The sequence below is a fragment of the Chaetodon trifascialis genome, chromosome 19 (genome assembly GCF_039877785.1).
Source record: "Chaetodon trifascialis isolate fChaTrf1 chromosome 19, fChaTrf1.hap1, whole genome shotgun sequence".
In the NCBI taxonomy this organism is placed as follows: domain Eukaryota; kingdom Metazoa; phylum Chordata; class Actinopteri; order Chaetodontiformes; family Chaetodontidae; genus Chaetodon; species Chaetodon trifascialis.
In genome coordinates, this window is record NC_092074.1 from 17,190,252 (window position 1) to 17,204,407 (window position 14,156).

The 14,156-nt window shown below is 42.1% G+C and overlaps 1 protein-coding gene across 1 annotated transcript in view; it reads right to left on the bottom strand.

Annotated features, from left to right (window-relative positions):
• Positions 1-1,026, bottom strand: part of enpp1 (ectonucleotide pyrophosphatase/phosphodiesterase 1) — a 28,316-nt gene extending 27,290 nt beyond the window's left edge. Inside the window, exon 1 of the mRNA XM_070987323.1 lies at positions 865-1,026. Coding sequence (XP_070843424.1) covers positions 865-996 — 132 coding nt within the window. The 5' untranslated portion in view covers positions 997-1,026. The remainder of the gene's footprint in view (positions 1-864) is intronic.
• Positions 1,027-14,156: the final 13,130 nt, after the last annotated feature.

Here is a 14,156-nt window from a genome sequence, read left to right on the forward strand (position 1 = left end):
TGGTCCTGCATTTAAGTAAACAGAATATTTTGGGCCTTGGGATATTTGGTGGGAGAAAACAAGCTATTTGAGGACTACACCTTGGGTGTAAGGTGCTGTGAGTGCAATGTTTTATTGGTTTCATGGCTAAACCTAAACTGGTGTCCCTCCCCTGCAACCCCTCAACCACCCAGCTCTGAAATACGATCTACTGCGAAACTGTAAAAACCTTCCTCTCTGACTGGACTCTCAGCTGAAACTCTCGAAGATCACAGCAAGCCCTGCTATAAATGAACAACTGTAGGTTCTGGTCTCTGTCTTTTTGCACTGGAGTGACAACATTTTATTTCCCCTCTCACACTGGCAGTAATCAGACTGTCTGGGCTGTTTGACAGCTGTGGATTAATCACAGTGCTGGAACTCTTCTAGTTTGAGGAGCAGGAACTAGAGAAAGTTTGGTACTTTTTCACTCCTTTTGCTTGAAAAATGACTGAAAGGACTACCAGAATAATTGCTTATTACTTTGTTGGCCATCCACTAACAGCTGCAGCTCTACTGGTCACTATAAACTCAGCATCTGAGAGAGTTTATGGGCACATTTTAAGTTTATAGACACATGATAAGGTCTTACAATAGCACCATAAAACCGTATAAAGATAGAGAAGGTAAAAATGACATTTAGGTGACTAAATGAAGTATTGGGCACCACACAGATGCTCTCTAATGTAGAATTTTACTTGTTTTTGATCATATTGTTTAAGGTGCAGCATTTGTTTGTTTGAAAGTACTTTTTAAAAAAAACCAAAAAGTGCCAAAATAAACAACCAGGGAAGAGTTAGGTGGTCAGACAGAGGTGCAGATAGGTATGAGCTCTTTTGAACGTACCCCAGTGATGATTTTACAGTTATTCCTCTTCTTTGCCTGCTCAGTGTTTCTCCTCTGACTCTCCAGCTCTGATGCCCCGAATAAAGTCGCAGCCTGTTCCGCCGAGCGGTCCTCTCCTTTGGTTACCTCCATGCTGCTGAGCGCTGCTCACTTCTGCCACTGTTTTCCAAGAGGGACCAAGTGGCAGGCGGATTGAGGAGGGTGAGGAGGATATACTGTGAGGAGGCTGTGACCCCTCTGCTCCAGCGTAGCACCGCCTTGTTTCTCGGCGTCGGAGAGTTTACGAGGCAGCAGCGTGTGATTGATCTGCTGATTAAAGCGAGCGGTGCAAACCTCAAACAGTCTGCTGCTCTGGCACAAGTTTCATTCACCAGCGAAGTCTGTTCACCAGTAAATCTCATACTTGGCCACTTCAGAGGGGAGCTGGAGTCTTAATTAAAAACATAAACGGCCAAACTCATTCTGGCTCGGGTCTGATTTCTCAGCTGTAAGGCAAAAACAAACTAGCAGCTGTTTAGGAACTTAAATGAAGATTTACCGCACGGCGACTGAGTGCTGCCGCCATCTTGTGGTCAGACTGGAGTGAAGCGCTGGATTAAACGGTTGAAAATAATTCCAATAAAGCACAATTTGAGATTTTAGTTTTGAGTACATAACGTCTCAGAATCAGCCACTGATTCAAAGATACATTTTCGGCAAGAGTAGTTCACATTGTTTAGTGTCATTCATTAGTTTGACACCAACAGAGACCGAGAGTTAGCTTGAGATAACTGATACCTATCTTATTAGCGAGCTAATGGCTAACGTTAGAGCCAGCTGCGGTTAATTTAGATTAGCAAAGGGACTGCGAAGGGGAAATCAGTGGGCCTGGCTTTGTCCAGTGGTTTCAGAATCCACCTATTTGCAGCTATAAGGGTCACTATTTAACACATTAAGTCATATCTTGTTTATTTAATCCGTGCTCCGCTCCAGAGTGTCCTGGCTCTTAGCAAATGCTAGACCACCAGCTACTGCTAAGGCTAGCTGTTTGCCATGTTTCCATTATTAAATACTGGAAACATGCTATGCTAAGATAAGCTAACAGGTTGCTGGCTGTAGCTTCATACTTACTGTACAGACATGAGAGTGCTATCAGTGTTCTCATGTAACTCTTAGCCTGAGAGCTAATAAGTGTATTTTTAAAATTGTGCAGAAAACTGAAACATGTCTGATAAAATAATATTTACCAGTGTTAGAGCTTCTGATTACTAATCTGATTGTTCTGAAATTTCTGTTGTTTGTGTACTCAAATAATCAACTAACTGTGTCTGTCATAATTAATATTGCGTAATATCTTCCAGGGACATTGCGTCCTATTAGGCTTTGAGAAGTTTTCATATATTTCTTGCTTATCTTACAGTATAGCCAAATGATATGTCAACACCTCCAGTCTCTACCACTAACCAGTTTCAGATCCTGTGTGTCATAGTTCTAAGTTATTTGTTCCCTCTGCAAAACTCAAGCTGTCATGGTAAAAAAAACAAAACCAAAAACACAGGCAGCAGAGCTCTGAACATGACATTCACTAAGTGACGCTTAGCACCAACAAGTCATAAATATTTATGAAGTTTGCTTCCTTTCCTGTCAGTTATCATGAAAATGATATGACATTAGTTGTAAACAAAGCTTTGCTGTTGAGCTTCATGTACAAGCATCACTGTGAGTGTGGCCTCATCCAGTTAAAATGATAGCCTACATGCTTCCTGAGCAGGTCTGCCACACCTAACCTGTATGGTTTGGTCAAAAAGAATGTGTTTGCTCGGTAGTATGGATCATTTTACCAGTTTTTTGTCCTTGCAACAAAAGTGCTGAGATCAACTTCTGTAAAATGGACCTAAGTGAAATGTTGAGTGAGTGTGAAAAGACAGCATGTTACAGAATTAACCCCCAGTTTATTTCTCTTTCCAGATCCTGCTGTTGTCCTTTAAACCTGCAGCACTGGCCTTCAGTTCCAGTCACCTGACACCTGTTCTCATTTCCTAATTAACCTGCTTGTCAGTAAAAAACAGTACATACTATCTAAAAGCATCCACAAGATGGTGATGTTGCAGCACGGTGAAAGTGATGCTGCCCTCCCTTTGATACTTTCATGAAGCTGAAAGAAGTGCTATTAATATAACCTAAAACTGCTCCTGATCCCTGACAGCTTTAACCGAGCCATATTTCAGCTCTGTGAGGTCCAGGTTTCCCTCAGACCCAGTTGTGTCCTGTGGTGTGATAATGGAGATCACATGTGGCTGGAACTGGTGACCTCTCACCTCTGCCTTGTCCTGAACTCATAAACAGCCCAGGGTTAACTGCTCTCACTGCCTGTTTATCTTCATCCCTTTGTGGATGAGTGTGTGCCTGAATGTGAAAGTAAACCTGATTTTGTGTTGTCATTTTAAGCTACAAGGGTGTGTGTGTGTGTGTGTGTGTGTGTGTGTGTGTGTGTGTGTGTGTGTGTGTGTGTGTCCTGCTTAGTGAACTGCATGCCTCTCAGCAGACTGTCTCCCTACAGCTGTCCCCAACCCAGCTGGACCTTACAGTATGACCTTTAATGTTGACCTCCACATATAGCACTTACTGTCCTCATCCCATGTCCCTCGCCACGTCTTATATGTCAGGAGTCATGTTAAGATTCAAAGCATTTTATATCCCAGTCTAAATTATGATATTTGCAAAGATATTCCATTCTGGTCTTCTTACGGTTTCCTTTTTTTTTTAACTCAGTATGTGCATTTTATTGCTTCAAAGAACCCACAAGTAGAAAAAGAAAATACGGTGTATATATTGTGGAGGAAAAACATGTTTTATTGAATTTTAAGTCTGCCCGCCCCAACACACAGTTGCCTCTCAGGAGCTTCAGAGTCAGAAAAAAACATGATATTTTTCCCCACAGTATATGACAGTACCATACATATAACACTCCACTGAAACTAGTACATCATGCTTACAGCAAATGCAGGAAAACATTAACGTTTGCAGTTTTTACGGCTGCACTTCTGCATCAAGTGGAGTTGTGTTAAGCATAATTTTACACACATATTCCTGCAATTTGATCAGTGCTAGGCTACACAGTGTGTTTAAAAATAATAGGCCCACTGCTGAGTCTGTGGGGGTTGACGTATATGTCGGAATATTTGAAGGTTAAGAGGTTAAATTACACCTTAAAGCATGCTTTAGCAGACTGCATTCTATTGTTCTACTGCATTACTGGATATTCTTATTTCTTGCCTGTACAGCCCAGAATAAGCGCGTTCCTCATCAGACGACTCATAACAAACAGCAGAACCGTTCTTTAATGAGCAACAAGTGACAGCAACAAGTGATGCAGTTTTTCCATCAGCTTTACGGTCTCTGCCGAGTCTGTTGCTCTCAAATCAATTTTGGCGTCATGACTGGAACAATTCAAAGCCCCCCGGCAACACTCGAAGTGAAGTGTCCTGAACCCAGACCAAACCGTGACTTATGAATAACACATTGAGGAAGAGCAGCAGTAGGTGTGCTTAAAGAATTCATCAGCTGACAGTTACAGGAACGTCTTCAGCATGAGATTTTCTGTAGGCGCTTGTAAATCTGCCTTGAATTATTAATTCAACACGACACAATCCTCGGCACGTTATGTTGAAAGCTTCTGTCGTCTCAGACATATCTGTCACTGACTACCTGCCAACCAGGATTTACAGTAGAGCTGGATGTCTTTGGTCTGCTGTTTGCTTTTGTTGTTGTCCTGAAATAATGAGCACCTTTCAAAGCTTTTGATATACACTCACCCACAGCCGGGAAATAAAATGACGCTGCCCATCTTCTGACTTTGTGTTCATACTGTATGTTGATTTTTGTCCACTGTTGCTCTTGATATAAAGACTGACAGCATGTGACAGTAAAACATGAGATTGACATGTACAAACGCTTTACATTTGTTATATTTGTCAAAAATCAGCACAAATCCAACCGTTATGTCCTAGGAATATAGTCCATACAATTACTGGACTGCATAATAGAAGAATCCCAAAAGAAGCTCATTCACGCCTACATGAGTCTGATGAAGAACACAATGGGGGAGTGAATTGTGGTGCATGCAGTTTACAGCTTCATGATGAAACATTCGTCTTGCTAATGATGCTGTGAATATACTGAGGTGGCATTTGACACTTAAGAAAAGATCGGGATGTTGTGGAAGTTTTCCTCCATTAAAAGTTTGCCTCTTGGCAGCTTGTCATGCTTCAGTTTTGTGTCTGTGTTTCATGTCATGTATATATATATATTTATATCAAGATAGTCTACAGCCATGCTGGCTGCTCTGTGAGGCTGCGCAGGTGCTAAATGCTAAAGTGGGCATGCTAACATGCTCACAATGACAACGTTAAAGTCCTGCTGTCATAACTTTAATTAAGTAAAAGTGTCTAAGTATTATCAGCAAAATGTACTTTAAGTATCAAAAGCAGAACTCATTCTGCAGAAAAAAAAATCTTGTTAGTTTTATTATTATATATGATGTTTCTTAATTAATATTACTTGCTGTATGTTGCATTTTTACTGCTGTAGTTGAGCTAATTTTAACTACTTTATATACTGTTGTAGTTTAATCTACAACAATGCATCATGTCTACATGTTTCTACCAACTCAAATTTGTGTTTAAGTACAGCGCTTCAATAATTGCACTCATTGCACCACTGCGGAGTGCGTTAATGCTAAAGTATATTTGAGGCACATGTGCACATGGATTTTGCACATTGTGTCTATATTTTCAGGAATGTAACATAGATGCTGTTTTATGGCAGAATAAAACTAAAATAAAACTGGAAAGAGAATCTTGAGAGGTGAATGTCACGAGCGCTTTCTACCTCTGAACAAGATATTTTTTGGACGTGTACCCCAGTGCAGGGAGAACAGCGGGACTCCACGTCCACACAGAGCACAGTGACAGCACACATACCAACAGACAGTCCACGTCTGTGGAGGCGTTACGGTCAGCATCTGCAGCTGCAGACATTTTCAGCCCAGGATTAAATTCTATCATGCGGCCTGCCAACTCTGATCAGCAACACGTAACCTTTTATTTACACTTTGCAGTCAGACTCTGTGTTCTTTCTCTTAGTACAGCTTCTTCAGCGCTCTGTCGTCTGGACCTGAACCTGCGTTAAGGCAACGTCTTCCATCCCATCAGCCATCAGAGACCAACAGTGGCCTTTAGGTCACATGATGGTTTTAAAGCCTGCAATTCAATCAAGATTCTAAACAAAAACATCTGAACATTTGGTGTTGCTCTTTAAAAAAAGCAGCGTGTTGAACTTGTTTTCCACGAGGGGGAAAAGGACAGCAGTGCAATCAATTGCAGATGGCAGTCAAGCTTACGAGTGTGACTCACTCACCGGGTCCCACATGACCAGCGCATGCAAAAGTAAAGAACATGTAGGAAGATTGACAGCCAGATTGTGGGAGCAGAGGTCAGTGCCTCTAAACACACAGCCAGTACTGAACTCACAGAGATGCACAGATTTTATTAGAGAAACTTGCACTGCCAGACGCACATGGCTTGTCATGCTAACGTTAACCACCCACTTCCTCTTATCTATTTTCAGTAGTTTTTGCTTCGAATGGAAAAACATCAAGTCATCCAAGAAGTTGTGACAAATTCTTTCTGTTGGATGTGAGAGAAGGTCACGTCACCGTGCACGAGAAGCAACAACCGAGAGAGAACTTGGAATATCTTTGAGAAAAATGTGGAAATGAATACTGCAGTGGAACAGCTGACTGCACAGTGTTTTCTGAAATTCAGCACAATGTTGGAAACATGAACCCAACCTGAGTCCAACGTCAAAAAGTCCCTCTTCTCATTTTAATGTGGTCAATTGTGCAAGTTGTCTTCCAGTAGTTCTTGGAGATCAAGTCAGTCGTTAATGTTAACTGTGGATTCAATATATGGTGGCTGATTCATAAACTTATACAAAAGTTGAAGACGAGTCCACAAAAAATACATTAAATGTTATACAGGAAGAGAAATAAGAGAGACATTACTAAAAATCTTATTTATTTGGGTTATAAATTGTAGATACTTGTAAGATGTGTTATGGAACCAGCAGGATGGAGATGAAACGTTAACCATTCGAGACTGAAGGTCGAGTGCGATGAAGGGCATCACTTTGGGAGTTATTCAGTCAATGCAGTCACGGGGATGTCTTGGTATTACAATATGAGGAAACAGAACTAAAATATTATATGAATAAAAATCAAAATATTATGCGCATCCTTGATTTTGACCAGGAGAAACATGCCACATACTGTATTTAGAGTGTAGAGCAAAAAAATGTAAAAGCTGTCACGAAAGGCTTAAAACACTGAAACATATCAGGGGGACTCTGCACACATCTCTAAAACTGCTGAAAATATGTAATTCTGTACTTTTTCAGAGCATTTTTTTATAAAAATGGAAGAAAAAAGACTTAATTTGAGTCAGTGGCTGGATACATGACAGACATCAGTTACTGAAAACGGTCTGTTTCCACCAATGAATCTGAATTCTTAACTCTGATATTTACATAAATTGTTTTAATAATGTCTTAACAGCAAATGTCAGAGGAGCATCTGAACAAGAACAAACAGTTCTGTTAGTCTGAAAAATAAATGACCTGCCAGGCAGCTGGACTAACGGACAGACTTGTGTCCAGTCGGCGGGAAGCTCAGCTGGAAATCTAAGGAGCTGTTAAGTGTCTCATTACCGTGTGCCAGGTGTGTCACTCAGTGGGACACCGAACTGCAGCAAGAACCCCAAGTTTACTCCCTCGATCATTAGCATCTATCAATATTACAGGAGGGCCAGCCGATCAAATGCTGTAACCTCAGAGAACCTCATCAGGTGGTGGACAAGGCTTTCACTCACTCTCTTGTGCAATTATTCTTGTTTTCTTATGTTACTGAGCTATTTAGACTTTTGAATGTGGAAAATATCAATAGCAGCATTTTGAAACTGAGACCCAGACCTTAACTGAGAGCAATCTTGCTGTAATTTGCATTTCCTTTAATTATATCTAATTGCAGAATGAGCTGCTTTGAGGTTAGTTTATATTTTGGTTTGATCATTCCTGCAAAGCTCCTGGTGTCCTCATGTGCTCGTGATTTATAAATACATCCCTGGTATTTTGTGTGCCATTTACATCAGTAAGACAGAGCCAATATGTGACCTTTCACACTTCAGGTTTAATGAGGGCCATGCTGTCAATGTTTATTGTTGATCGATGGCAAGAAAAGCTGGTGACAGGGTGAATAATCACCGCTGAAATATTCATATTGAGGGACAACTCTTATGCAATGGCACATCAGACATGTGACAGTGTTCATTAGAGTGGATGGTGGTAATGCGGGCAGCAGGGAGGACTTGTTAGGAAGGACAGACTGAGACACGTTGTGGGATGACAGGCCAGCGTTGGCACAGAAGTCAATTCTTCTACCTGTATTTAAAACAAGTGTGTCCGCAGAGCAGCAGAGGAGGGGTGTTGAATTAATCAGCAACTGGTTTGGTAATCAATCAATAGGGTTAGGCTTTTCTTTGTCATAAAACAAGACGTTTATTTGTACACACTCTAGTCTTCAACTGTACCAACTGCAGCTATACAATTTCCTAATTATGCAAATTGTACTAAACTGGCCAAATACACTGATTATGTACAACCAAGCATGGTTTAAGTTTGCAGATTAGGCGACACATCTAGCATCTACATTTCTCATTAGATTTAAATGACTATTAGGCAAATTTGCTGCATATCACCCACCAAAATAGGCACAATTAAGAAGAGTAAATTAAGTATGCTTATTGGTATATTATATGTATTATGGTATGGAGTGGGAAGGTGACGCTGTGATGTTAAGTACGTGTAACCTTTCAGATGAAGCAATCAATTCTGTTTCATGCACAATAATTTCAGGTTTGACCCCAAGTCATATAGTCCAGTGGAACAACTCAACCATAACAAACTACCCAGAGGTCAAAGGTGAAGATTCATGAGGCAGCACCCTCTGACCCGTCAGGTTACCACTTGTACTGCTCTCCTGCTTTCCCCCCTCTAAAAAAAGTACATCCCTGTCTGCCATCCTCTCATCCTGAAGAGCAGCGAGGGTGTATCGTCCTCACTGGGGTGCCCAGGCTAATAAATAGATTCACCTCTAATTGGAGGGATGTTTGGAATAATTATCAAATGACAGCAGGAGCAGCGGCAGAGTCACGGAGGCAGAGCAAATGATGGGAAAATGAAAGACTTTAATTGAATGTCAGCGGGAAGCTGCAGGCCACGTTGAACCTCATGTAATGAGATGTAGGCAGCTGAAGGGCACCCCTCCCAGCTGGTATGGGAGAGGCGAGGGTGCAGACTGGGGGTGGGGTGGGGGGGCATTTGGGATGGCTCCTGTCTCCCTGGCTTTGCCTTAATGATGTCCTCATATCATGGCATTATGTAATGTGTTCTCCAGTGATGGTTAGTCAGGCTTGTACACCCCAAGCCCTGCTAACAAGAGCAAGCGCTAACGTGTAGCTAACATGTGTGTGTGCATCTGGTGGATGTTATGTGTGTGAGTGTCTGTGTGTGTGTGTGTGTGTACATGTACACATAGGTTGGTTATAGATTTGGAGTTATTTTTGCCTGGATGGTCTCAAAATCGATGTGCATCATTTTTGCATACGGTATGGATTTTTGTTGTTCCCCTGAGTTTTTCGGTTTACTGCTAAAGTGTTAAAGAAAGAGAACTGGGAATTTGTGAATGGGACATTCATGACAGAACATGTCACAAAAGGACCGATCACTCATCAGCAACTGGTTTAAAGATGCTGAATTGTTCTGGAGAAGAGAATCAGCTTGTTTTTACTCGGTATTTGTAGACAAACCTGCGTATTTTCACTGACTGCATGCGGAGGCACGCCAAAGGCTTGTTCTCTCCATCTATTCTAATTCATCTAATTAAAAATTGTTTCAAAAGAACGAAATCAATTTGATTTATACAGCACGAACAGATTTGCTTCAAAGGGTTTAACAATCTTAACAACATGCTCTATCCTGAGCAAACAGAATCAGCATCTTTCAGGACAGAATCGATGTCTTATGCTGGATTATACGGCGGGCAAAGCTGGAAGCTGTCCCAGGACTCAGGACCCTCAGGGACTCTGAAAACCCCCGGTTCACTGTGTACCAGTTGCTTTGTGGTAATTTGATGATGAGAATATGCATCACTAAATTACAATATCAGTGGAAAAGATAAAGGACTTTATGTGCATTCCCGATTACTTTATTAGAGTTTGAGGTCCAGTCTTGGACAAACTTTCTGCATCAGAATCTACACAATCCTGATTCCAAACAAGCTGGATTCTGAATTCTGACTTTGATGCAGCAACACGTTTCAAACAAGTTTGGACAGGAGCAACTAAAGACTGGGAAAGATGTGGAACGCTCTAAAAACACCTGTTTGGATCATTCCACAGGTAATCATGTTGATTGGTAACAGGTGATATGATCGGGTATGAAGGGAGCATCCTGGAAAGGCTCAGTCGCTCACAAGCGCGGATGGAGCGAGGGTCACCACTTTGTGAACACATGATTGGATGAAGGATATTAATACATGAGCTGAGGAACACTTTGTAAAACTGCTGTTTGTGTGGTGGTTTGGGAAATTCAGTTACTTCCTTGTGTGCTGTGGAGAGGTGTGTCCTTTTTTGGCGGAGGCTGGGCGTGGCTCTCCAGGTGGCTTGGGAGCTGGCTCCCACACAGCTGGGACTCATCACAATCAAGCACAGCATAAAGACTGCGGACTGCCGGGTTGTTTCCGCTGCTTCGCGGTATTGTTGGCTGTTTGTTAGTGTATATTTAGTTTTGTTTCGTGTGAATTCCCAGCGATGATCTCTTCCTTTGTGCTCAGAGAGTTCTCCTGCACCGACCATGAGTGACTTAAACAATTACCAAAGCTCTTGAAGTTACTTTTCTATTGATTGAGACGTTGATTAAATAACTCAAAACCACTTATTACTGAATAATTTATGTTGAATTTGTTTATGTGCAGGACGTCCGACGGGGTTAAAGAGTCGACCATGAACTGTGACGCCCCCAGTTTGCTTCTCGCTCTTTTTCCCCATTTCCTGTCTCTTCTCAGCTGTCTAATAAGGCCGTGAAATAGTTCAATATGCTGAGAAGAAGAAGAGGGGACGGGGCTGAACTGGCCACTTAATGAGGCCATGCTGCTGTGAATATGCTTTGACCCTCAGCGTCTACACGTCTTTTACAAACTGGGAGGAAAATGTCCTGTAAAGTAAAAGACAATGTTTTCTAACTTTGCTGCGAGGTCACACTATCTTCTCCTTCCGGCTCAGTCAGAGTAACTCATGGCGGCCGGTGACCTGCCTGCATCTATTGTTCCTCCTGCTGAAATTTTCCGCTGAGTGCCTTATTATCTGAGCGTCTTTGCATATCACAGGGGACACATCTCAAAGAGTATGTCATCAAACCGAAGGCCCGTTCATGTGAGAGGAGATGAATCACAGTTTAGAGATGCGCAGCAAATACACTGTGGCACTTATTACGCCGGCTGTGTTTTCCTGTTTACTTGACTTGTGTAGTCTCAGATAGAAGTCACAATACCTTTAGAGATCACATAAATATTGCACAGGGGTTTACTTTTGTGGTTACTAAACATCATGTTGCACTTTCACATGATTTACAGAGTGCAGTCTGGAGATTCCCTCAGACGACTCATTAAACATTGATGCTTGGTTTTCAGACACCTATTTTAAAGCGCCAGACGTATGCAACAACAAAATCAATATCTAACCTACTTATTTTGCCTCAGCGGACACTCACCCGTGGGAACTTTAGTTATGCAGCACTGTACTTTTTGCTGGTTTTCGTTCTGAGCACCCAGGAGGTTCAAAGTACATCAAAGCTCTGACTTCAGTGTGGACTTTGCAGCCTCTCCAAAATCGCAGTAATGAGGGTCCAGGCTCGATCCCCTGCGCAAACCGCCCGGGGTCAGAACCTGCCACCGGAAAATTCTGTCTGATGGGTCAGTGGCTGCAGGAAGTGCCGGGGCTCATGAGGATGTATCGGTGATTACGCAGCCTGGGATATGCAGAGAGCTGAGGGGCCTGCAGCTGAAGGCCCGCAGGCCTGCAGGACTCTGCAGCTGAGCCCGAACCTTTTCTTTCAGATAGAGACAAACCTGAGGAAAAAATACCACACGCACAAAAGAAAGCACCGTATTAAAAACATTTGTCTCATTTGCCTTTAACTGCCTCGGCCTTGCTGGTTGGATCTTATGACATTGATAATGCAGTATCATCACCACTGTTGACAGACTGTAACTGCAACAGTTGCTTGATTAGGAGGTAATATGCTGGATTTTTCTAACTGCCATCAAATCCCATGAAAAGCCCCAAACCAGCAATAAACTGACTCTACTAACAAGTGTTGTCTGTGAGTCTAAAGCTTGATACAGTTTTTTCCTGTTAGCCAACGAGCCCCATTGTCCAATTGACCTATTAAAAAGACATTATTGGGACGCACCGCTGCACTGGGTGACATGTTCCTCCATTATGATGCACATGGACACTTTAGTTTATCCCACACACACAGTCCTGCTCGAATACCTCATAGAACACCAAATATGTATTAATCTGCAGCTGAAAATAGTCCCCAACGAATCCACCTTTTACTCCTGTTTGAGTAAACCTACAGTGAAATTAGTGAGCCATTTTTTAAACATGAAAGTATATATTCTGACCTGTTTTTAAAGATTTATGTCATCAGTGGGAACCCACTGGATTGGGACTTGAGAAATCAGAGAGTACTGAGAGATGGACTAACACATGGTTAAAGCAAAAACATGGAATCTAACCAGTATCTTTCTTTAACAGCTGATGTATAATTACATCTGTTCTTCATCTTAATTTGATTTTATCATTGATGTATGCAGCTAAATAATTCAATAAAATGGACATATTTTTCTGTATTGTATCTTGGTTGAGATTATAACCAACATTTCTCTCGTAAAGATGTTGTTGTATGTAAATAGTAATAAAAAAACAGCCTTTGCAGACATGAAAAGGGGCACAGATGCCGTGTATCAAGTCCTTGGCCTTTGTTTTCCAAAGAGCATTTTTTTGAAAGGCCACACGTTTGATCAAAGTGTCACGGATTAATTGACGTATTGATCAGGCCGAGGCATGCAGCACTTCAGTTTGCCAAGGGAGGATTTATGCAGGCTCAGTCACGGTTGACTTGGCTGACCTGGTTATTGAAGCCAGAGTTATTTTTGGCCCGGCTCACAGTGTGGAACTTAAGATTGGCCAGGATCTATCAGTTAATGATGGAGCAGGTGAAGTGCAGTCCGGATGTCGACTGTCGCAGGCTGGTGGAGGTTGAGAATGTGTGTACCTCTCCGGCACACTGGAGAGTTAACAACTGGAAATATACTTTTTATCACTCAAAGGCAGAAAATGAAAGCGTTTTATGGCCCATGAAAGATGAACTACCTCCAAAAAAAGCTATGAAAATAAGGCCTGGGCTCCATTTGTGCTTGTACAAAAGAAAGTGAGGAAAATTCTGCAGTAATGAAGGAATGAGAGCAGTCTGATCGGGATTACCGTGACCTCTTCATGGCATCCTCGAAACACACAGTCTCCATCTCCTGCTGACATACAACACATCAGGGAACCACTGACTGGAAACCAGTGACACTGAAGGTTATGAAATTTGGCCCCAGTTAGACTTTCACTTGACATTTTGCCTCTCTGTGTCAAATCATCATCAACCCATGTTTCTCTTTCGTCTTAAACACACATTTAATTCGCTCCACACGCACCGCGCTTGCAGCTAATTTGCCCGTCAGTGTAAACATAAAATATTTTAACAAGGTTGGAAAGTTTCATGTGAGGTTTATTTGCTCTCCGGTTTGCTGTACGGGGGAAAGATGAGGTCAAAGAGCAGACGTTCGAGTCTCCCTTGGAGCCAAAGTAACAGCTGGATTTTGTAGAAGTTTTGTGGTGAGTCATGTCGAGAGCATCACTCATTTAATGGAGAAGTTTCCTTTGGTTTGAAAAAACGTCTCACGGCAGTGAATGTGGATGAATGAGGGGGCTTTTTACCCCCAGCTGCTCTGCTGATTTAGCTCAGTGGTCACCAAAACAAGGCTGCTGTAGTTCCCATAGTCTCATGGGAATTTATATGATCCCCCCCCCCCCCCCCCCAAAAAAAAAAGATTTCATGTTATAGCCGCTGAAAAGTGACCACCCTGC